The sequence below is a fragment of the Mytilus galloprovincialis genome, chromosome 3, assembly GCF_965363235.1.
Source record: "Mytilus galloprovincialis chromosome 3, xbMytGall1.hap1.1, whole genome shotgun sequence".
Lineage (NCBI taxonomy): Eukaryota > Metazoa > Mollusca > Bivalvia > Mytilida > Mytilidae > Mytilus > Mytilus galloprovincialis.
The window spans coordinates 19,757,109-19,784,186 of NC_134840.1; the positions used below are offsets into that span (position 1 = coordinate 19,757,109).

Sequence of the window (27,078 nt, forward strand, 5' to 3'; positions counted from 1 at the left end):
TTTTTCATTTTGTTTTTAATGAAATATAAAAGAAATCTGAAATCAAGTTTTCTCTCAGTATCACAGTCACTGAAATTTAGATATGGGTCATTTATCTCAATCCAATGGCACATAGACAGTTATTCCAGAATATCACTGTAAACCAATTGAAATGATGGTATGTTTATAAATGTCAGATGACTGGAAGACCACGAACATGTTGACGGCATAATTACGTGGATGGTATCATTACATTGTTCAGGTAACTTCATATGGACGTATACGCAAACAAGATAACAAGGCATTTTTTGTCCTTGCAAACAGAGCATTTTCTTAGAAAACCCAGAAAAACGCCTTCTATATATAAATAATTCTTGTAGAAGATTTATATATTTGAGGATTGTAACGTAGCAAATCAATTTCCTAGAAACTATACAGGTTGGTTCCTACGATCAACTTCATCCTGATGAATTGTACGTACTATAGGTGTGTTCAATGGTTCTGTATCTTCAGCCCCTTGTTGATGAATGGTACGTACTATATGTGTGTTCAGTGGTTCTGTATCTTCAGTCCCTTGTTGTGTTTGTCCCGGTTTTGTTGAACAACACCAAACATTTTTCTCGGTCTTTCTTGGCATTCGAAGTTTAAGTTTACAGAAGAAATTTTCCTGCCGATATGTACTACAATTGTTTTTGGGTGGGTATTTGATTCTTACAAATGTTCTGTCAGTTTCTATAAATTCAAGTGGGCCTCCTCTTTTCGAAGTTTTTTCTACAACTGTAACAAGATTTGGACTGAAGTACTGCCTACATGCCACCAAACTTTCAAAAGTGTTATTCGGATTAATTATTGAATATTCCGAAGGATAAATAATTACCAAACTCTTACTATCTTGTGCAAATTCTTGTACCTTCTGCCATATAACTGTAAATAAAGCAAACTAGTTTATTGATTGAATATTAATATGTTGTTTTAAGTGAAAAAATACTAAAGGAAAAATCATACATAAAGGCAACAGTAGTATACCGCTGTTCGAAATTCATAAATCGATTGAGAAAAAAACAAATCCAGGTTACAAACTAAATCTGAGGGAAACGTATCAAATATAAGAGAGCTACGACACAACAAAAACACAACATTAAAATGTAACACGCACAGAAACGAACTATAACATAACAATGGTAATTTTCCTGGCTTGGTTCAGGACATTTAAAAAAAAAATAGCTGGTTGAACCTGGTTTTGTAGCATGCCAAACCTCCCGCTTTTATGGCAATGTTAAATATAACGTTAAAATGACAACACTACATGACAGGACTACAATACAAATACATTTGGTAGTCTATGGGCGTTAGTAATTGTAGAAAAACAAAATTTTATTGATGAAAACAATTTTAAAAGCGACATTCTAGCACTACAAATGTCCAAAAGTCTGAAAAGACCAATCGTTGTCTTGATTTGCAGGACCAATAACTCGACGTTCTCAAAAAGTATGGCTTTGGTCCTAATTTTTTTTTTACATACAGACACAATATTTTTTTTTTAAAGTTTTCAGGTGAATAACAAGAAAAAGTAATCAGAAAAATTTATAAAACCAACTTATGGATACAACAATTAATATCTCAATGTTTGTATATGCATGTAATTAAAAGTTGGAGAAACGGGATGTCACCAAGAAATCTCCAGAACTTTCAGGGATTTTACTAAATCATGTATTTTTCAAATTCGCTATACATTGATTGCTATTTTACGAAATTTTCCGTTCATCTTATTAAATGATAATTCCTTTCCCAGGAGCCCGGTAGAGTTATATGAACAATCATCGCCAAAAAAGAACAAAAACGAAGGGCGTTCGTGCGTTGTCAATGAGACTAACAACATAGCGGCTCAATCGAGGAAATCAATCTCGTTATTAGAACCACGGATAATCTATAAGTTATTCATCAAAATTTTTCAACAATATAATTCGAAAAGGTTATAGTATGGGAACGAACCCTAAATGTGCATAATACATTTGATCTTACCAGTTCCACCAGTAATGCTTCCAGATATTTTGACATTATAGCCGTCTGATTGTAACTTTCGTTGAATTCCTTCAGCAAGTTGTAAATCCTCGTCTTCATGAAGGATAAAGACATGGTAACTATTTGCACCTAATTTAGATAAATATATTAATAAAGGACTGCAGCATAATCATAATGACAATTATACAACTCAAAATTATTTTTATACTAAACCGAAGCAAATTCAATAGATAAAACTATGAAAACACCAGATACTGTCAAATAAATTAGGAGCATCCACAAAATAAAATCAAAGATAATAGACAGGTTGTAAGGAACAATCTGATTGCCATAACAAAAATGTAATTTCAACCGTTTGAAGGAACTGAATTGGATTGAAATTAATTTCTTCTAGTTGTCTGCCCATAGACCGTTATTTGTATTCCCGCGCTTCTTGGGATATAACCATTCAGCACAACAGGGTCTACATCGAAACAGACGTGTTTCCCAGTGAAATATTTTTATCTTGCTTTGTCGACATGACATTATGTATCATAATGTGCAATTAAAACCAGTACATGGCACTTTCGTGTTGGTATTCAATTTGAACTTTAGTTTAGTTTTAGCAGTCTTATGTGTATAGAGCTAGGTAGTCTATGGGCATTAGTAATTGTAGAAGAACAAAGCATTGTGAAAACATTTTTAAAAGCGACATTCTAGCACTCAAATGTCCAAAAGTCTGAAAAGACCAATAGTTGTCTTAATGTCTTTTGACTTTTGTCTTAATTTTTCTCGAAAACTTCTCACCTATATTAAATTTGTATGAAAGTTACTCGACATGTTCTCGACATTTTGAATACCGTCTTTAAATTTCTTTACAAACTCTCGACGTTTAAATAATGTCTGGAAATTTCCCGACCGGTTATCGATATTCTTTTTTTTTGCTCAGTATGTCTTGCCATCTTCTGAGCATTTTGAATTGTGTCTTGAATTTACTTGTCAATTAAGGGTTTTTTGAATATACTGTTTTTCAAGTTACATTTATAACAACAAAAACAAAATATGGCATGTAATCATTTTTATAGATAAAAATGTTGGTATGTTAAATATTTTATAAATACAAATATGAGTATGAAAATATTAACAAATAAAAATGTGAGTTTTATTATATAAACGAATTAAATGGGGTTTATCAGTAAATACAAAAATTGATTTAAAAATATTAATAAATATGCGCTAAATGAACGATATAATTCAAACTGTAGACATATTTTGTATGCATACAATTTAATGTTAACATGCTAAATAAACAAGTATATATGTACTAAAATGTTTGTTTTTTATAATAAGTAATGTACAATTCTATCATGATTTTTTAGTTTATTTTAGCGAAATAGAAATTAGTATAAAACAGCACAAGAAAGTATTAAGACTGTCAGACACTGTCACAATCGGACGACTTTTATACTGTCGAGATGGAGTCTATACATATAAAGACATCTTTACGACCGCCAAGAATGTGTCAAGATTTGTTCAGATATCTTTAAGACTGTCAAGAATGTGTCAAGATATATTCAGATCACATTAAGAATGTCAAGAATATGTCAAGACTTACAAGAAAAATTTAAGACAGTCGAAAATTGGTCGAGATTGATCAGGACAATCTCCAGACTGTAAGGAAAGTGTTGAGAAAGTTTTAGACAATTTAATACTGTCAAGACATCTTTAGAGAAATCTCAAGTAATTACACAAATAGACAGATTAGAACCTTTTTTTAGAATTCGTCAAGAATTTAAAAAATAGAATTCAGACAAAAGGGAAACGTAAAAAAATAATCATCGAAATTAAAACAAAAGATGTTCTTTTCAGACTTCAGACTTTTCTAGTGTAGTATGGAGATATAAACTTTAATATGCCATCGTTGTCACAGGTAAGTCGTGACTAGCAAATTGACCAACATTTAATTTAGTTTGTAGATTGATAATTTGTCTGAAATAAAGCTTTCGTATGAAATAAATCTATCAGACCTTAACTGTACATATTTGGTACTCCCACCACCAAAATCTGATAAAATTACTGGTCAATAAAACCTTTATTGACTCTGGCAGCAGCAAGGTTAATCAAATGTTACATATTATATAAAACAGAGTTTTTGATAAAATAAGATTTACCTCGGTCCATTAAATGCCAGTAAGGTATCCGTGAAAGGATAAACAGCTTTATTCTAAAGTAAAACACCGCAGTGAAAACAAAAACCAGTGCCAATATAACAACACACGGCGCTACTATTCCCTTTATTTCCTCCGCTGTTATCAAAGCCATTTTCGTTATTTCCACACCTACAAATTACAAATACGAATTTCTTTTTTAACATTCAGGATCTTCTTAAATGAAATAAATAATATTTACAGATTTTATATTTGATTATTATATCAATTAAATGTGGTATTTTTTATTTTAACAACGTGGTATAGTAAGACAAGTACTTCTTTGCAACTTAAACATTGCATACCTTTTGTGAAACAAACCAACAACTTTTTTGTTGTTATATTTCAAAACATTTTGGTATGCTTGATATTTTGAATTGAAATAAACAGTAAGAAGCTACCAAGAGATAAATGAAATTATGCCCAAAAACTGACAAAGCAAGTTCAACAAAAAAAAAAAGGCGAAAAAAGAAAAAAAAGTCAATAAACATCACACAAGAAACCAATAACTGAGCAACACGTTTCCCGCCAAATATGGGGATACATAACGGATTTCCGGAAACCCAGAAGATCCAGCTCTAGAATGGATAAAAGGCCCTTCTTTTCATTACCATTTTCTACATAAGGCAGCAACCATTTGATTTTCTGGGGGGGGGGGGGGGGGGGGGGGGGGGGGGGGGCTATGGTTTTTTTTGGAAAAAAAAGTTTGTTTCCAGTTTTTGGAGAAAAAAATAATTTGTTTTTGATTCTGAGAAAAAAAAATTGTTTGTTTCACCCTCAGCTGCCACTATATGTAATGCTAAAATTGAAAGAAAAAAATTGTTTTCGACTTGTCGTGAAAAAAATAGATTGTTTTTCGCCGCAGGCGAAAAAAAAAATTTGTCCAGAAAAAAAAACCATAGCCCCCCCAGAAAATCAAATGGTTGCTGCCTAAGGAAATAAATGCCAGTACCAAGTCAGGAATATGACAAATATTTTCCATTTGTTTCATGTTTGCTGAAGAATTTTTCATATTCAATTTTCACTTTTTAACCCATGTTGTTGTTTATGGCGTATAGACAGCTATGACATAGGTGTTTTATAACAGTTAATTTGATTAGGAAGAACATAATACATCCTTTCCCACTTCAAACTCGTTGTGCAATAACTTCCTTGAAAGCAATCATCCTCCACAAAGGATTTCCTGATAGGAAACATTAGGGCTGAAATATAGTGTGAAAGCAAGAAATAGATGTTGTTTTTATATATTCATAACTTGCTTTTAATGGTACGAGGCATGATTAACCTGTGAAAAAGTTATTTTCGAGATTCTTTTTGTTGATCAGATATATACAAATTTGTGGGAAATCTAATGCTTTACAAAATTACAGTCTCCACCGACAGCGTGAATGCGCAAGTGCAACTATTTGAAAAAAAATATACAATTTTGGTTTTACTGTTTCAAAATTGATTTTGATATTGATTTTTCCCCATTAAAAGATGTTTTCACCTAACATGTTTTTGCTTAATAAAATTATGATTATAGAACAGATGTATACTACTGTTGCCTTTATTTACGGTTAGGAGGGATCCAAAAACCTTGGTGACAAAGTACACTATAAAACTTATATCAAAACTTTTATGAACTGATTCTAACATAACATAGAGAAAAAATATGTGTATTACTTACTTGCTTCTTTGAGATGGACAGTAAACGTTTTATCTCCCTTTCCATACGCCGAAGATACATAACAGGTAAAATTCTGTTTGAAATCTGTCTGTTCAATAGTTTTTATTACAAAAGTAGATTCTTCAATGGTATGTTTTGACCTAAGCAATACATTCAAATCAAGAAGATTCAAGTTAACATACAATAGGACTAAAATGTTATACAGAAGATTTACATATGCTAGTAGATTGGTAAACTTCTCAACTAAATTTTACCACAAACATATAATGTATTGTTGAAGTTTGTTTCCAACTGCAATGTTTTGATACAAGTGCTATTTTTACACTATATTTTTTACGGTTATGTTATTTGTGAAGAAAACAATTTTGAAATTTGTCCTTTAAATTTGTAAACACTCTTAATTAAGGTACTGATTTTATTATAAATCTTCTTTATATCTTTATTTAGTTTTCAGTAGAAATTTAAAAAGGAAGGGGTTAAGAATTGAAGTCTAATAAAAGTCTAACCCTAGTATATGTTCAATCGACTGCCCATGCCAGGGACCTCATCAAATGTTTGCTTATTTCACATGTTTCATATCTTATCTTTTTCGGCTATTTTGAGAATTTGACGTTTACGAGAATGCTACTATTTATGGACTCGAAGCCGTTTGAACTTTGACAATTACATTACAATTACATTACAGTTACATTACAATTACATTACAATTACATTACAATTGCAATTATATTACATTTTCATTAAAATTACATATGAACCATCTGGTATGGTTTTTTTTATATGCATGTTACTATGAGCGCATTTCTTTTTTAACACAAACGATGCAAACTGCTTAACGCGCACATGTTTTGATCATTTGTTTCTAACATACGTTTACGTAAACTTTGACAAATATGCACTCGTTAAAAATGCGTCTACAGTTTGTCGTTCATCGTTTGTTAGTACAAAAGCTACATTTGTTTCTAACTTCAACTTTGTATTTTAGTTAAAAAAAATAAGAAACATTTGAACAATCTGCAAAAAGACAAACAATGCAGTGAAACCTTCGTCCTAGTTCTTATCATATCGTATAAACGTAACAAAATATAAAAGAATAACTTGCTAAATCAAGCCAATAGTTTGGAGACTTTTGAAAAGGGACCCCTGCTTTATCAGTATAAGCAAAAAAAAAAAAAAACCGAAACATTGTTAGTAATAATCTTAACTATAGGCAACCCACTTTCAACATATGATATAGAAAAAAACGGTGTAAAGTCTTGAAAATTATTAACATGTTGGTTGAAGGAACTGCATTTAGTTATAACCGCGTAATAAGTCTGTTTACAAACAACATGTGCATGCATTATTTAAAGTTCAAACAGGGTCAGTAAACACTGATTAAACTATGTTTTTGTTTCTACTTTTGTAGCATTTAGCAAGCGATAACACACGCCACACAACGTTTACAAAATTTAGGTTAGAGAGAAATTCACTCTATATATTTCAATTTAACATTTAATCAATTATAGATGTACGTTTCAAAGGCATCTATAGTTTGAGTTTACCGAACACAAGATGTGTTGTATGCATGTCTTTATGAAAACCTAGTGCGTGATTTTTTCCACGTTAATACATTTTTGGTTAAGAAATTAGTGTTATTTGTGAACGTACAGCAGTAATAACACGAGGGGTGCCACATTTGGAGCAGGATCTGTTTATCCTTTCCGGAGCACTTGATATGACCCCAGATTTTGGTGGGGTTCGTGCTGCTTTTCGTAACCTTTAGTTTGCTATGTGGTCCGAGACCACAATTGTCGTCTCTTGATTTTCGTTGTTCTCAAATATAGTCCCTAGTGTTGACAGTGGATTACTTGTCATTAATTTTTATACCCCTTCCAAATTTATTTCTCCATGTTTAATGCCTCAAATTGCAAGAAGGGGGGGGGGGGGTAAAATTACACGGTAAAAAAATTTGGGTTCAGAATTTTAAAGGAAAGTAGTGATTTGGTCCAGCTGAAAAAGGTTGAAAATTAGCACTTCGGAAGCTGTCAAAAGATTTCAAGACGCCCTAAACATAAAAGTGTCCATATTTTGAGTTAGAGCCGATGAAGTTTTCTATAATTTTGATATGATTTGTCCCAAAAGTAGTACAACACAATGTAAAAATTTTATTGAGAAAGCGCAATTTTCATTTATCTTCTAAAAGAAATGCACTAAGAAATAATTGTGGTCTCGGACCATGTTGTGTATTGTATGCTATCATTTGTGTTTGTCTTTTTCCGTTTCAGCCATGGCGTTGTCAATTTATATCCGATATACGAGTTTGACTGTCCCTCTGATACTTTCGCCCCTCTTACATATGTGCAAAAATCAAAGTTCAAATAAATTAGATATAATAATACCTGTCTACATTTGTTACATTATATCTAGGAAATAATGTGCCATCATCTAACGTGTCATAATTTTCATCATACCATGATACATCATTAGCATCATCGGAATTGCACCCAAAATCACCAGTACAAGTAAAACTAACGGTTCCACCGACACGTCCATACTGAGTCTTAGGGCCATACGCTATAGGTTTTACTCTGTCTACACAAGCTATGTAAAAAAATAATATTTGTTACTTAAATATCAAATAAATTGATTGATTTTTTTTTTTAATATAATGACATATAATATGCACAGAGAACGAATTGGTTTAACAATTTCTGAAAAAGCATTATGATAGCAAACAACTTTTAATTCATATGTCTTAAATTATGCAATTAATGTTATTCACATTCACAAACAGTTCATCTGATCAGTATTATTTTTTAAAATCCCGGTGAATATGATCATGCACATCCTCATGCTTGAAGAACCAGGAAATTCAATATGTTTTTCATCGGATTTTCTATCTAAAAAAGAGTTCCTGAATTGCACATAGTTAACATATTCATATAATATGGAAAGGTGTAGCTATTGTATTTAAAATTTTTTTCATTTTGAAAAGAAAAAGATAACATCATTTTTTCCCTTAAAGTCATATGAAACGAGTGACTGGTGAAAAATAATGTTTATCAAATTCTTGAACCAATGCATTTATATATCATAAACTCAGTCTTGTGCAGGATTGCATCATTACTATACTATATATAAAAATATTAATTTTCGCGAACCATTTAGGTCACGGAAATTCCAAAATATGGCATCAGTAAGGAGAGTTGTACAAACAATGTAAATACACAGAACCCCATCCAAACTTGCTTTAGCTAATAGTATTCATCTTTTTCTATTTTATATGTACAAACAACATTCCATTTTTCTATAATTTCGATTAAAAAAATCCAAAATCTGAGTTAAAATAGGTCGAATGCCCCAAATAAACGTTGTCTGATTGGTTGAAGTACTGTAGCATCGATGATAAGCATAGAAAGCCTCGATGTAAAGCACACGCTTCACAGGAATAAGGAGAGTTTTACAAATAATGTGAATACACAGATCCTCCATCCTATTTATGTTTTGCTGAAAATGTTGCAGTGTTCATCATTTCTGTTTTGATTCTGCTACCAACATTCCATTTTTTCTATAATTCCGATTTAAAGATGTGGAAACCCGTAATAAAAATAGATGGCCTCAATGATTTTTAAAAGCAACGCAAAAAAATCCGTTAATGCGACCTTGAGTTCAACCGGGGTTATAAAAACCGATTCACAAAATAGATCTCCTTGCGCTCAAATGTAATTCTTAGTGAAGTATACGGGTAAATTCGTTTACGGAAATGTATCCACACTTTATCATTAATATATTACCAGGCTTTTTGCATATTCACGTTTTTTTATGCTCAACTTTAGTCAAATTCAATTCTATACATTTTTTTTTATGTAAAGCAATAAGAGTAAGAATATTATTTCGCGCCAATTTAACCAGCATCACCAGCACCATCAAAATTATTTACCGTTATCTTTGTGAAATTTCAGTTATATAGTTTATTAATTAGAGAAATTTTGGTAAGTATTACTTATTAATGTTAAGGTTCTACTGATGTGCTTCTCTAGACCTTTTTGACGGTCAGTTTTATCCCATTTATCTCAATATTATCCCCGATGACAAAAATGTCAACCCGACCTATTCGTGTCAAAAGTGAAAATCGATCTATTTGATGAACTAATTTCTTCATAAACTGTACATGCATTATTTCTGTATTATTTGATAACCAATCACATTCACGTTGCCTGTTTGCATGATAATGGGTTATGTATTAGTGGATTGCAAGGGCGATGCAACATGTGAGGTCTGCGCGATCACGTGACATTATTATTTGTAAACAAACATGCTCCCCGTGTAACACGTGTCTGAATTATCCTTTCAAAGTGTTATGAATCTTTCAATCACTATTTTAATTTATGATATATTTTTCTGTTTTTAGGTTTGCATATCAGTAGTCAAAGTGAATTAGACATAGTTCTGAGTATTGTGGTTTTTTTTTTTTAAATTAGAAGGTAAGTCTACATAACTTCAATAGTCATTATTTAACTCTGAGACTACTATAACACATTATAGAAGTCTCAGTTTAACTGAAGTCTAAAAAGATGACTCAACTTTCCCTCTTATTCTCCCTCTATTTTTGAAACCTGCATACCAAATGAAAGGGCATTTGATCGGATCAAAAACAAATCCTCCTGCCCCCTCCCCCAGAATATCAAATGGTCGACCCCTAAGTCTATATATAGGATTTTTTTCTGCGACAAGTGCCTCAAACCATGTATCAAGATTTTTGGATAAAGGACCACAATAGGTAAAAGTCCAATTTAATATTAAATGTTTTAAGTTCTTAGACTACATTCATTCTGTGTCAGAAACCTATTCTGTTTTGACTATTTGATCACAATTCAAATTCAGAGCTGTATCGGGCTTTAATGTTGTGTCCATACTTGCCCCAACTGTTCAGGGTTCGGCCTCTGCTGTAGTATCAAGCTGCGCCCTGTGGAGCATCTGGTTTATTTGAAGGGTAGATGTTCCCGACCTGTTTATTAGTGGAATTGTGAATCAGGCCATTACTCTTCTCAATTGTATTAATGCATACTTTTCATGTTGGGACAGTTTCCCTCATTTTTGAAGGCTGTATGGTTGCCTATAATTACTTTGTCATTTGAACATTTGTGGGTAGTTGTCTTATTGGCAATCTTATTACATATTTTAATTTTTATACGTATCCATCCTTCAGAAAAGTTGTTCCAAATGTAATGAATCCCCTCCAGGCTTGCCTTTATCTTCATTGGAACAATTTTTGGGATACGATTGCTTTCAAGCAATCTGTAGACTTATACTGGTGGCTCAGAGCATTGCCCTGGCGTCAATCGTTTTATTCTAAACATTAAGGAACATCTCAGATTCTTATGATTGGCTTTAAAAGGTAAAAACAAACAAAGGGATTGAACTTTAACAACTTTCCTATAATGTTCTTTTCATAATCTTCATGTTTGATAATTCCCTTGACTTATATGCGTGTTTTTAACAACACGGAAAATCAGAATTAAGCAGTATTTATATTTAGTGTTTTATAAATTTAGAAACAGTTAGAGGGAATTCCCAGTTTTGATAAAATGCGAGAGTTCTCTGAATTCCGATAAATCTATTTCTGTCATATAAGAACTGAAGTGGAGTTTTTCTTATAGTTAACCTTTATGAAGGTACCTTATGAGATTGTACTTCCATAAAGAAATAGAGAACTATCTAGATATAGGAAGATGTGGTGTGAGTGCCAATGAGACAACTCTCCATACAAATAACAATTTAAAAAGTAAACCATTATAGGTTAAAGTACGGCCTTCAACACGGAGCCTTGGCTCACACCGAACAACAAGCTATAAAGGGCCCCAAAATTACTAGTGTAAAACCATTCAAACGGGAAAACCAACGGTCTAATCTATATAAACAAAACGAAAAACATGTATATATTACATAAACAAACGACAACTACTGTACATCAGATTCCTGACTTAGGACAGGTGCAAACATTTGCAGCGGGATTAAACGTTTTAATGGATCCAAACCTTCTCCCTTTTTCTGAAACAATAGCATAACATCACAACAAAGAAAAACATACGATAAAATATCAATTGGCAGACTTAACTCAATCAAAAAACGTATGATTAATCTAGGTCGTTTAATAAACATTTAATATACGTTCTTGATCCAGGTTATTTTGGGAAATTATGCGCATGGGTATAGTTTTCTTGACTTCGAGGGGTTTTCAATTGAATGGTTGCTCTGGATTCCCCACTCAATTAATTAATTTTTAACTCATGGGATCTTTTCTATGTATGTCTGGTATTGAAGGTTATTATTGTTGCATAATTTTAAATCATATGCATCATTTAAATTAAAATAAATATAGTCCACATCGTAGAACACCCCTTCAGGCGAAATGGAGTCTTCCATTTTATTGTTTCGAGTTGTCTCCCTTGCGGAAGTAACTTCCGTGAATTCTGAATCAAAACAATACGTCGAGTATTAGCTCGTTCTGTCAATAAAGTGTATTATATTAAAAATGATCGCAATTTAAACCGATAAATGTGTACGGAAAGGAGTCATGATCACTGACCGAAAGGAAATTAAATATTTAAAGAGTTAGGAATTGGGTTCCTCCTAGAATTAAAGTAGGAAAATAGGGGTATCAGGTCCGTTCGCGCCCAATACACTTTCGCACCCTACATGTTCGCACCTCGCACGTTCGCACCCAAGGTCCGTTCGCACTCTACACGTTCGCGCCCAATTTTAATTCAAATTCCAGTTGAATAATTGGAAAATCATGATTTTTGTTTTAAATTGCTTTGGTGTAAATATGTATTTATAGTATGAGTAAAACATTGAAGATTTTAAATGAATAACACAAAAGATAATTGTTTTTAACAGCTTGGTCCCTTTGATCTGAAACAATGAAACAACAAAATATAGCAATATCCTATTATAACCAAAACATGATAAAATTTATTCAACACACAAAAAAAAAAACGTAGTCAGAATCTCACTTTATTTTGAATCAAGTCAATGGAACAAAGTTATAGAAATACACTGACCAAAACATGATTAATTAACAGTTATTTAACACAAAATAAAACGTTGACAGAATCCCACTTTATTTAGAAAGTATTATTATTTTTTTTAACAATACATATCCAAAACATGATGAAGATTCATTCAACACCAAAAAAAATGCTGTTTCACTTTATCAGTTTGAGACTATGACAACAATTATACTTATAAGAATACACTTGCCAAAACTTGATTTCAAAGTTATTAAACACAAAACCAATTAAAATTGGGCGCGAACATGTAGGGTGCGAACGGACTTTGGGTGCGAACATGTAGGGTGCGAAAGTGAAAGGGGGCAAACATGAGTGGGTGCGAACGTGAATGGGCGCGAACGGACCCGGATTCGAAAATAGGTGAGAAGATACGAAGTGAAATACCTTCTCTCACTCTGAGTCTCAGTGACTGCTGTGGAAAGTAAACTTGGAAATGATAGTACAAAAATTAAACACAATAGGCCTAATTGCATTGTTCATACACTTTTATCTGGGATTGGCTATTTTGTAACTATTTTACATGTGCAGTTAATTAGTTTTGAAAATAATATTATCCAGCTACATGTATACATGTACATGTGTCAACGAAACAACGGCAATCGTATCCCTCAGAGCAATCTGCTTTTTGATTTTTTTGGGGGGAGGGTTCCAAACCAGTTGTTTATAAGTTGCAAATCAGGCCATTACTTTTCTTAATTTAATTGTTGCTTACTTAACATGTCTAGACTGTTTTTTTCTCACTTTTTAAGGCTGTATGGTTGCCTATAATTACTTTGTTATTTTAACCTCTGGAAAGCTGTCTCATTGGAAATTATACCACATATATACAGATTTTTATATGGATTGTAGACCTGAAAAAGATTTTCAAAGTTGAATATGCTGCAAACTTCAAACAACCTACTACTTAATTACCATGCATGTCTATCATGAAACTTTTGATCAGAACTATATATAAGTGATTTCACCATTTCTTCATATGTGTACCACTATCAATCAACAGAACAAATGCAAATTATTTTTTTAATATTTGCATATGGTTTCCTTTAATTTCTCACATCTATTTTATTTGAATTTAGGGAAATAAGTATTATGTATATAAACAGACAAAACAAATCTCATGTCGATATATAACATGTACAACAATCAAACATCAACCCACACCAAACTGGCTGTAGTTGAAAAACATCAAAAGGGAAAATACAGTGAAATTTGGAGAATTTATATTATCACATGTACATGCATTTGAAATATATTTAAAATATTTTTTTCAAATTTTTTAGTTTTAGGTTCCACCTAGCTACCAAAGTAGAAAACTGGGATTTAAACGCTAGTCTATTAGAGGGATATTTCCAGTGGCGAATCCAGAAATTTTCATAAGTGGGGGTCCACTGACTGCCTAAGAGAGGGCCCACTCTGATCATGCTCCAGTGGTTCTCTAAATAATCAACCATTTTTTTTCCAGACAAGGGGGGGGGGCCTCTTAATTCGCCTTTGATTTCATTGGTTGTAATTTTTATTTTATCATGAATCAGATTTGAACACGACTTGGGGAATGAAGGTAAAGACCGAATGTCAGTTTTAGTCTTATATATGTACTTCAATTTTAGTCTTATATGTATTTATGTGTACATATATCACTGATTCAGTGGCGATGGTGAATAGCTCTATATAGACACTGACAAGTCTTAGATAACACTTTATAGTTTTGAATGTTTCTCCATCAGTTGACTAGACTAAAATTAGGTGGAGGTATGTTTTTATTTCCAACAGAGGGGCACTCATGTTCAACCTATATCAGTTTGTGCATGAAGCGATTGATAGTTGCCAGACACTGAATGATTATACCACAAATTTGTGAAAGTTTTAACCTATGCATATATACTTTAAATACGATAAAAAAAAAATCATGTCTTTTTCAGGACTTCTGATCCAACCATGTAGAATGGCATGTTATTGAGATATGGTTCTGGTTGATGGATGTTCATGAAGAACCTATAGTACAAAGTAAAGTATATCACTGGATTGAGCTCTCTGTCAAAGTGTATTATTAAAGTGCTTTGCTTTGAGCTTGGTTCATTGTTATGCAATTCATTCTTTGTGAAATAAAGATTTTACAGACAACTCTCATGTACAAGGATGTCTGCAAGTATTATCATTTCTATGTACAATGTAAGTAACAGGGAGATAAAAGCATTTTTTGTTTGTTTGAACCAAACATTATTTGTCCATTGACCAAATTTGTTTTGCTTTCACCAGCTTTGAAGGAGATATTATCAAAGAATTGATAGAAAACAGCACAGAAGCTTACTTTCTAGCTCATCAGGCCCAAGCATCATGTTAGACATTGTCATTACTAAAAACCAATAAATGTCTTCTAATCTTAGGATCAATTCAACATTTTAAAGTGTTTTACTAATGATACTGACAAGCCACCACAAAGATATACTGAGTGCCAATGAAAACGCAACACTTTTGTTTTTCAAAAAAGTCTGATAATTTTTATTTATTTTATATTAGAACTTTGTAAAGTTGGTTGAAAATGACTTTAAAGACAATTGTCGACAACTTTATGGTTGGGTGATTTTTGGAACAAATGCGAAGTAAGGGTTATTTTGAACGGACATAAACCGAGTTCACCGCTTTTCAACATACGCACCATTTTCACGATTTTGTCATTTAAAGCTAGGCTAATGTCATGAATTTTCCCGCCCTTATTGTAAGGAAACTGCAATAAACATCTGAGTAAATGCCAGGACTTTCTGACAACCAGCGACATGCAGTTTCGGGCATGATCCAATGAAGCCTTTCACAGCATACAATAACCCAAATCATCCACAAATTCAACAAAAATGGATCAGTTAATGATAAGCCACATCCCGGGGTTCAAAAAGCAAGAAACGCTCAGCAAAACCGATACATTTGGTCTTTAACATATCCGATATCGACTCGGATGGATGTCCAAAGGTCACATGAGTTCAATGGTGGTCACGGTAGATCCTATGGAGCAATTTCAGTAAAGCACCATTTGCGCAGAAATTCAACGGTAAAAGAGGACCACAGCCGACATCTAAACGGCCGTCTGGTGTAAACATCGAATTCTGTAGACCAAAAATCATTCATTATGTACCAAAAATCGTCAGTGGTGGTAACATAGACGTTTGGCACCCGCCTTGGCCAAAAGTTGTGCGTTTCGCCAGATTTAGGTCCGATAGAGCAAATTTTGCATCAGATTTGACATGGTTTAGAAGATGAAAACCACCACCAATATCATAAAGTCAGCTTGAGTTTGCTTTACAGGACAAGTGGAATAACATTCCTCGAGATAACATTAAACGTCCTGGATGATCAATTCCACGGCTCTGTCGAGATTGCGCTGCACAACGGGGTTGTAACATTTTTTTTAGGACTGTGATTTGATGATTCGACATTGGATGTTTCGTTTATCTATTGCGCCCGAAAGATGACAATGAAACATTTCTGTTTGATATCGATCTATTGTTAGAATTATTAATTTTCAAGAACAATTCATTTTGAAAGATTATGATTTCTAATATAAATTTTATTTTTGAAAAACCAAGTGTTGCGTTTTCATTGGCACTCAGTATATATAAATAGAACCATACAAATAGTTAGCAAATACAATTAAAAAAAGATGTGATATGATTGCCAATGAGACAATTCTCCACAACAGACCAAAATGACATAGAAATTAACAATAACAGGTCGCCGCACAACCTTCAACAATGAGCAAAGCTAATGCAGCATAGTCAGCTATAAAAGGTCTCGAAATGACAATGTGAAACAATTCAAAGGAGAAAAATAACAGGCTTATTTATGTACAAAAAATAAAGAAAAAACGAATATGTAACACACAAACAAACGACAACCACTGAATTACAGGCTCCTTATATCATGTTCTCAGATATCATCTCCCAATTTAAAATCAAAGCCTTAAAGGCTGTAAAAGCAATTGCTGTCATGTTAATGTTTGGGGACTTATATATAATAATTAAACCTGACATGAGTGTTGTCTAGTTAGAAGTAAGAAGGTTTTAACTTTATATAAATAAAAGACTTTAGCAGAAAGTCATTTTTAATATGTTTTATATTTCACAAGGAGAAAACACGTTTACCAGGCTAAAGTTGGGGTCAAATATACATGTGCTGAAACATAGAACTCAAAAAGAAATCATCATGGATTATCCCCTGGTAGTGTTTGTAACTGGGCAATAATTTCCTTTATTGATTTAATTTTAACAATTTTCATTATTAATTTATATTTAACCATTAACACAAATGATTAAGTTAAAACATTTCAACTTTCCAGACGCAAATGTTAAAAAACGGGAAAGAAATAAAATATCTTACAAGACATAAACATGTAAAGAATAAATGTATATTTCAGCTTAATAAAAATATTTTCATAATGGTACTTTGTCATCATTTTTAAAACTAAGTTCCAAACATTATTGCTCAGTTGATATACATGTATGTCCTTCTGATGCGGTACGAGCACAGGCACTTGTTTCTATCCAAAATAGTTTTATATGGATAGTCGACCTTCCTATTGATAGAAACAAGTGCATGTGGGTACGAGATAACTATAATTATCATGCAATCCCGAAAAGGGGGGTCATCACAGACAAACATGACATTAAATCGTTATCACTGAACTAGTATATGTATTGTTTAGGGCCAGTTGAAGGACGCCTCCGGGTGCGGGAATTTTTCGCTGCATTGAAGACCTGTTGGTGACCTTCTGCTGTTGTATGTTTTTCTATGGTCGGGTTGTTGTCTCTTTGACACATTCCCCATTTCCATTCTCAATTTTATTATACGAACAAGAACAAACAGCTCTACGTTGCTTTGACATTTATCAATTTTCAGGAAACATTGCGAAAAATGATCTTCAATATTTCGAAAACATGTGAAATAAAATTGCTAACACGGTGGACCGTCGAGTGTCAACAAACGTAGTAGACTTGTTCACTGAAAAGACGAGGATAATGGTTTCATCTGACATTTGTTATGCATACCCAGTTTTGATCATGATATTTAAAAAGACGTACTTTTTTTCAATCTATGTAACTAGAAAATTCCAAATTGAAATATCTCTTCATCTGGACCGACTTGGCATCTACTACGTTTGGACGGGTCCATTTCATTAGTAAGGTGATCGATAAATATTACGGAGTTTTGACAGAAAAGGAAAACGAACTTATTGTTATGTGTTTTCAACAAGGGTTTCGTTCCGCTAAATTATTTGCGCAAACAAAGTTTGTCTATTTTTAGATTACAGGTAATCATTTGACACTACGCATTAACCTGTGTAGTGATTTTGATTTTACGATAAATGTATGAATGAACGATAATTTTATGAATGAACAAGAGCACCTGACCTCTTAAAGAAACACAAATTAAACATATAAAACCGTATTTAATAGGAGATAATTCAGTTAAATTTTCAATACTAAATCAACAACTGAAATGAATCCATATTTTGTTGAAACATCGTACGAACGGCGGAAAACGGAATCGCAGTTATAAAAATGTACTTTTTTTCACTCGGACTTCTGTGTTATTTGATAGTCAAACGGTTGACCCTTTAAATACAAAAATACATCTACAAGAACATATTCTGAAACTTCTTAAATCCACTAACGTTTTTTTAAAGTTTCAAGCTATGTATTGCATTAGAAAACATACATAGGTGTTAAAGAATGACAGACCAGGAGCCTGTTTAACAAAATACTATGGCTTGATATGGGCGGAGTCTCTGATCTGGGTCACAAAGATGGCCATACGCGATAGCATAAAAGCAATTGCTTTAAAAATCACGAAAAATTGAACCTATTATGTGTTGCTCTCCTAGCTATAAAATGTATCCAAAATCAAAGATGTGGAACATACTCTATCATAATCATTTGGTAACTAATGCAATTAGTGTCTCTTCCATGCCTGTCTTGAACATAAAAACTAAACTAAATATAAAATAAACAATACTCCTAATGCTCCGGTTGGTTGTCATCGTGCAACACAGTTAATAACACATATAGGAAAATCATAGAACTACATTTATCATAAAACACTGTCAAACATCCAAACATACTATCCACACTCATCTGTGTCCACACTTGTTTTTTAGGCAAATATATCCTATAATCGACAATTTTTTCTCTATGTCTGATATGATTTAACAAATATGGCAGCTCATTAAATGCCGTGTTTTGACTCCGAAGTTAACCGATTGTCACCTTATAGAAATCAATCAACAAAAAAGCATAGATATTGAGATCCATGCATATTGCGATCACCGGATTTTTACGAGGAGGTTCACTTTGCAAACGGAAAATATGTCGGCGAATTGCTTCCTGGAAGCAAGCAATTAAAAATAGTAATCTTCTTCTATATGCAATCTAATTAAAAACCGATCTCTCATCGCTCCCGTTTTCTGATATGTCGCGTGGGAGATCTAACGAAACCCGCTTTGAGGTCACATGTGAGTGACCTTGTAGGTGTGTCATTTTCGACCAATGAAAATGAATCTTCGACGATCTTGAAAGTTTATTGTGGGGTAAAGGGATGTAACTCATTTTATTTACGAAGAAATCGTCAGTCCAAAAATTCATAAACTTTTTTGATTGGCTTATTGATAGCTCGTCAACTCATTTGCATATCATTATAAATTCATAACTTCTAGTTCACTCACATGTGACCTCAAAGCGGGTTTCGTTAATCTACCACGCGACATATCAGAAAACGGGAGCGATGAGAGATTGTTTTTTAAATAGATTGTTCTATATGTGGACAAATTAAAGATTTTTCTTCTTAAAAAAATATATATACATAAGTATAATAATGAAAACTATCCATTTTGTTATAAAAAACATATGCATCATATTTTTTAATTTGAGGTTTCATATGACTTTAAAAGGGATACTATTATCTTTTTTTTAAAACAGATGTAAGCAAAATCTGTCCTGCTTTTCAAAAGCTAGTGTGGATTTGAACTAAGGTATGCCATTGAAGAAAAATACTTTACCAAAATAATTGTTTCGTTTTATTTAGACATTTACGACCAATAAATCTTGTAGTTTCGTATTTACGGACTATTCATGCTATTATACTGTTGACCACAAATATATTTTTAAAAATATTCAAGTTAGTTAAGTTAGTCTGGAATACTGCATATAACGTCGATGGATTTTTTTAAGTATAATCAGTTTAATCGTCATATCTAATTGTACGTGAAAATTTAAACAACAACTAAAATCATGCGAATTTTAAAACAGCTTTTCTGTATTTTCACAAGATTGTTTATAGATATAAGATTTGCAAATGAGACATCTCTCCATTCAAGTCACAATTTCTTTAAGTAAACTATTATAGGCAGGGCCGTAACTAGCCTCTTTTAATAGTGAGGCAAAATATTTTCGCCGAGCGAAGCGAGGCGAAATATTTTGGGCGAGGGGTCTGGGGGCCACTCAAGGCCCCCAGTAGCTCTGAGAAAAATAACGCAAAATCGTGCATTCTGAGCGTTTCCCAGACTTTTTCTTGCATTGAAACGGCTGAATTAGTTTTTAGATATTTTTTTCGACAATCAGGTCCCAAAGCAAAAACAAATATTAATAGTAATTTTAGAACTTCCATTTGTTGTAATTTAAGACTTTTAGGTATTAGAGACAACATTAAAAGACTAATATGTAGGATAAAGCGAAAATTGTAATTCTCATAATTATTAATACCGTATCTGTCTGTCTGTTCTTGTCTTGTATTGTGATTAGACTTTGGTGATTTTTTCCTATGACTAGATTTGAATATAGTGACATTGCAGTATTATACTTTAAGTACTAGTACTGCTTAAGTCCACACTAGGGACCATCTTTACCTTGTTTTACGATCTTTTACGGTATTAATGATTCTTTAAAAGTATTGTTGAAGACCATCCGGCAACTATCAAGATGAAGAGCAGGAACACAAACTTTGACCATTGATCATTTGTATTTTTTCTATGCATTGACTGTATGTGCGATTATGTCCCCATACTCCTTTATTATCTGTTAAAGGGTCTCATCACGACTTAATGCAAGTTTAAACTTTCAATGTAAAAGGTCATATATGGCAATACCTTGTTTTTTTTTCTTCAAATTATTTGATACCGGGAAATATGTGACCTTACTTTAATTCAAACCATGTCAGCTATCTAGTTTTTTTTTTACAATAAAACAAACTGTTTTGTATTCTTTGATATCAATTTCAATTATTCATGCAGAAAGGACATTTTTTTTGTGTCCAAAATATATTTATCGAACAATTCTGGACATCGTTGGACATGTAACATTGCAAAACCACGTTTACAAATGAATATCATCGCTCAGACTATAGTCATAAAGGAGGACAATAAATGAACAAAAGACAAACCCGGAACACAGAAGTACAAACAATAGACCATCAACTCTGAAAACTAAAAGGAAAATAGAAACATGGATAACGAAAAAACATCCAGGGGATACACCAGGGAGTGAAGAGAATTTGCTTCTTGCAAGACACTTTCCGTGAAAACAATTTGAGTATGAAAACAACCTTTTGTTTCATTTTTTTTTTGAAATTTTTTACATGAGGCATTTGCCTCATTTGCCTCAATGTAGTTACGGTCCTGATAGGTCAAAGTACATATTGTTTGTACTAATCCATTCATTTACCCCATGTATAGTTTTTGGTCATATTGCTCCTCATATTTCTACGTATTTTTACAATCCCAGCTTTCAAACGTTTGTGGCCAAGCGTTCCAGATTAAGGCATCTATAAATAACTTTAAATGAGATTTTGTTAATGTTTTAAGGATCGTTTGTTATTTGGAGCTGAATGACTGAGAGTGAAGGCAAATCCTAACATTGAGAATGGAAATGGGGAATGTGTCAAAGAGACAACAACCCGACCATAGAGCAGACAATCCGTACTTTTTTATCCTTATTTTTTTGTGTCTATTTAATGAATAGAACCAAGTGAGGGTTCAACTGACTTTTATCACAGTATTTAGATTATTGATCAGCATGAACACTTCATTATGAGGGCTAGTATCTCAATACTATGATTATTTTGCAGTAATGGTTCAACAATATTTTTACATACCTGCAGAATCATCGTAAGGTTTCACGACATGGTAATTCATACATTCATAATATTTTATAGTGTGATTTTCAACGTTAAATTACAATCAAATAAATTTCTCAGTTTACTGAAATTTCCAATATGTGAACTACTTTTATCTTTAGACCTATTGGTAGGTTGACATATTCATCTCGCCAAAATCTGTCGAGATGGATTTCATTTTCTATGTCAATTTTAGGTTTTATGATACCGAAGTAAATAAACTCATCATAGATACCAGGACTAAATTTTGTATATACACCAGACGCGCGTATCGTCTACAAACGACTCATCAGACTCATCAGTCACGCTCAAATCCAAAAAAAAAAAAAAAAAAAAAAATGCTAAATAAAGTACGAAGTTGAAGAGCATTGAGGACCAAAATTCGAAGCCAAATACAGCTAAGGTAATCTATGCCTGAGGTAGAACCACTAGATCGAAGGATTTAAACATACTAGCCACTCATTATCAAAATAAGAAGTCAGACATTTTAGCTAGGAAACAAGGTTTAATCTACCATTTGTGTGTGCTGAAAATGCCTATACAAAAACAGGAATATAACAATTGATTTACCGTCGTTCCGTTGGTAAGAGTAGATTCCTTGATTTTATTTGATTGATATAATTCCTCTTTGTTTTAATTTACCTTGGAGGTCGATATTTGTTTTTTCCATGTTGTTTTAAGTTTTACACTTATGCATTTTTAATGTCCCTTGATATCTTCTGTCTCTTTGTTGTATATTTTGTCTGACATTTTAGTATCATTTGCTTAAAGATTCCTGTCTTTACATTCATTCTACGTAGGAAAATGACTATACCAAGTCAGGATTATAACAGTTGTCTTCCATTCGTTAAATGTGTTTGAGCTTTTGATGTACCATTTTATAAAAAAAACTTTCCGATTTGACTTTTCCTTTGAGTTTCTTTTTTTGTGTTCTTTTACTTGTTCATGTTGTAACTATACTTTAAGACTACTTACAGTATACTTCTATTTTGGTACTATGATTACCAATAATATTATTCTCACTGGAAAGTGCTGTACACCTGTAAATCCCTTCGTTACTCCAACCAATGTCTATTATCCGAAGGGTCTGGTTTTTATCTTGAAGTGAAGGCTGATTATCCGACATTCTGTTGACATGAAACCAAGGGAATAGTTGCCAATACAAACCATCCTTTTTCTTGAACTCCCAAATTATTCTATCATAATTTCGAGCGCAGCAATAAATCTTTTTATATCTTCCCACTCTTGCATAATCAAAATCAGCAATTCTGTCTTTTATAAAAATCTCAGACGCTGTAACAATTGCATCATTTTATCAGAAAATACACGTATTTATTGAAGTCTTTAAAAAACTTTGCAAAATTAATTTCCTAGCAAATAAGATTACATAGAAGTGTAGCTAAATAGATCTACCTAGTTTACTTTCAATGTTTAGAACTTACAATAAATATTCACTATCTTTTATAAATCTTTTCTAAAACAAAGGGTCATATTATGTTTGTGTGTGGGTGTAATACGGCTTTCTAATCGAATTTAAATTCAGTAATTTATAAATAGTAAATGGTCGCGGGAATGTTCAAGCATCGGTTTTATTTATATACCATCGATATACGAAAACCAATATTTGAGACAGCAACCAATGGCCACGTCCATATTACACGTAACTTGAGGTAAATTCAAACAGTTACAAAGCTTTGTAAACTTTTAAACCGATCAAAACCTGGCGGTTTCATATGTTCAGATGTTTTCAAGGCAGTAGTCGGTCAAATATAAGAAACAATACTAGTACTTGTATTTAAAAAAATACCTTACTGGCTTCTAAACGTTTAAAAAAAGTAAAATCAAAAAAATACTGAACTCCGAGGAAAATTCAATCGTAAAGTCCCTAATCAAAAGGCAAAATCAAATGAAAAGGGGTTGTACAAAATTCTCCTTTTCAGATCTCTCTCCACTAATAACTCTATATACACCTTACCTTTAATTTTTTTTACCCAAAATGTCAGAGATTGTTATATCATTGAAATGTATTCAGCATAGGGCGTTGCTCATTGATGGGTGACAACTGATGTATAGCTATCTATAAACATTCCACTAGTATGATAGTTCTGTTATAGTAATACTGACACAATTTGGTGAGTAACCTTATTTACAGATATAATTTGTTAATGCGACAATAATTGTTATCCAGCAGCAAACATCGTATAAACAAACATCATACAACATAACTGACAATAGAATTTGAACAGACATAACAACAAATCTGTCAAAAACAAATACTAAAAGCTGTTGTAGTTGACAGTAAATTTAACAAAGACAGACACAAAAACGTAGCAACGACAAACGTTACAGAATCATAAATCAAAAAATTCGAAAAGGATGCTTGGTATTTTAGTTAGCAGATATGATCATCATATAGAATAAGAAAATGTGTTATGATTGACTATGAGACAACTCATCACAAAAGGCCAACTGCAATATAAATTAATATTTATAATGCAGGCCACCGTATGGCCTTCAACGAAAAAGAAAACTCACACCGCATTGTCAGCTATTAGTGTCCCCAAAATGACAAATGTACAACAATTCAAGGATAACGGTCGGATTTAAGTACAAAATAATCACCGAAAACAAATATGACATACAGCAACAACGTCCAAGCTCCTAAATATATATGTATCTACAAAATAAAGATGGTTTCACAAAATTTTACTTGTTTTGCATTTTCATGTGTCAAATAATTGTTATGTTTAAAATAGAAAACAAATTATATTACATACATAAGCATATGATGTAAGCTACTCACTATTATGTGTTGTATTTCCCATCAAAACACATGACGAAAACACGTAATCAATTAAAACAAACAGCAATATGGTGTAAATCATCTTTGCCGCAGTATTCTTTCTTTTAGTGCATTTAGTATATATTTTATATAGAAGTGTGTCAATAACTATATTGTACACGTATCCGTGGTTAAATTCTAAATATAGTACAGTGGGTTTCAAATTTTTCTACTGTTATACATCAACGACTAGTCTACCTGTGTGCATTTAAACAAACTGTCAATTTGAAATGCATCGATAACTATATTTATCTTTCGGAAAGACACTTCAACGTACATTTATCAAAGGGGAATTCTATTCAAAATACCGTTCGAGAAGTATTACATTCACAAAAGCATATACATAGACATAATCTACATCATTATGCAAGTTATTTTATGAAAATTACAAATAAATATATACACTAGTATCTCAATTGTTTGTAAAAATTAAAAGGTCTTTCCTGTAAAAGTGATGTTTTCGTAATGTACTTTGTACGACCTTTCGTTTGATATACGACAAGCATACCTTCTGAAACTTTTCGCTTTTAACACTTAATGACCTCATCCGCCTACATTTTTGAGATCGGAATTATGATATATGTAACATAGAGTAGATAAGCTTTCATTTGATATGCGACAACGCCATGTTCTAGAAAGTTTGATTTTTGCACTTAATAACCCTATCCAACTAATTTTTGGAGGTCGGGAATTTGATATTTGTACACATCACGACCTTTCATTTAATATACAACAACCATATCTTAAAAGAAAAAATTATTTTTTGCACTCAATGACCCAATCCAACCCATTTTTTGGCGACGTCAATTTGAAATTTGAAATGTACGCTTTATGTTCTTTCGTTTGATATGCGACAGCCTTACCATCTGAGAAATTTGAATGTTTGCACTAAATGACCCAACCCGTCCCCCTGGGATGAAAAGGGGGTTTACAATTTTCATTTTTAAGTAGAGTTTATTAAGACCTTCAATTTGATATATCAGATGACCCCATTTGACAAAGTGCAAATAATGATGCAATATCAACTATTAAGGTAGCACAATACAAAGATTTTTTCACTCCCAATCAGACAACTTTAAACTGATGTAATTCAATTCATCCTTCTTAATATTTTATAAATGAGGTACCAAAAGAAAGAAGAATACATCATGATGAGATCTACCTATTGTCCAGATAAGGTCAAAATATCTTTAAAAACAACGAGGGGGGCCATGTCGAAAAAAAAGAGAGATAACTTCTACAGTGGATGATGAAATCATACACAGCCTCATCTGGTAATACTTCATGATGACATCTACCGATGGTCCATATTTGGTCTTGATAACTCCAATAGAAACGGGCATAGGCCATGTCCAAAAAGACCTGGAAGTAAAAAAAAAAAGAAAAAAGAAGAAAAAAAAAACATGAGAAAAACAATAGGGTCTTTCCTCGCGTAGAGGAAAGACCTTTAAAACAAAAGATCTGTATAAATAATAAAGATTTGTTTCAATATGATGAGTCTTTTGTAGACGAAACGCCCCTCTGTCGCAACTACAATTTTCAATCCTGATATCTCTAATGATATCAACATTCCTGTATGATTATTTTTCTATGGCAGCCATGGACTTAAGAGTGACAATTAAGAGAAGCATACGTTTATAAAGTTGAAGTTTTAAGTGGTATCTCAGTTTCTTTAAGGGGATATCCAAGAGTTTATTTCTGACGGTGAGAATTTTTCTCTTTAAGATAAATAGGCTTTTTTTTAACCTGCTTAAATCAAATAAGTAATAAAAATTATCTTCTTGTGCTACTTTTGAGTAAAACGAGGTCGAAATTTCAGATATTTGCTCAAAATTCGGATGCATAACTTTTTTGTTTTAAAAGATAAACACAAGCTGTTTTTGTTGAAATATTTATAAGTTCTCTGTTATATAAGTATTCTATAAATTTATGAAATATTTTGCTTCGAAATAACTAAAATTCATCAAATGTTCATGAATGTAGAAAAAAACGTCAATTTTGGCTGTATATTTATCAAATTAAAAAAAAAAAAATCTTTGACTTTTTCATGAAATTTGGTACAAATGATATTTTAAAAAAAGAGGGGTCGATGAACTCGTTTTCAATTTAAATCAGTTTGAATGATAAAAATCAGTCTTTTCACGATATGTCACAGTTTGACGTCGCTAAAAT

At 32.4% G+C, this 27,078-nt stretch overlaps 1 protein-coding gene across 2 annotated transcripts; it reads right to left on the minus strand.

The window, feature by feature from the left end:
* LOC143067359 (uncharacterized) lies at positions 1–25,068 on the minus strand. 2 transcript variants are annotated; one of them, XM_076240553.1, is made up of 7 exons: positions 24,868–25,063; positions 23,040–23,357; positions 8,238–8,439; positions 5,857–5,996; positions 4,152–4,319; positions 2,002–2,130; positions 1–903 (listed from the first exon to the last, which is right to left on the minus strand). In XM_076240553.1, the coding sequence occupies exons 1-7, from the start codon at positions 24,947–24,949 to the stop codon at positions 410–412; spliced, it is 1,533 nt and encodes a 510-aa protein (XP_076096668.1). In that variant the 5' UTR covers positions 24,950–25,063; the 3' UTR covers positions 1–409. The 2 variants fall into 2 exon arrangements, with proteins under 2 accessions (XP_076096668.1, XP_076096667.1); XM_076240552.1 differs by lacking the exon at positions 23,040–23,357 and having other exon boundaries at positions 24,868–25,068.
* Between the last annotated feature and the right edge of the window lie 2,010 nt (positions 25,069–27,078).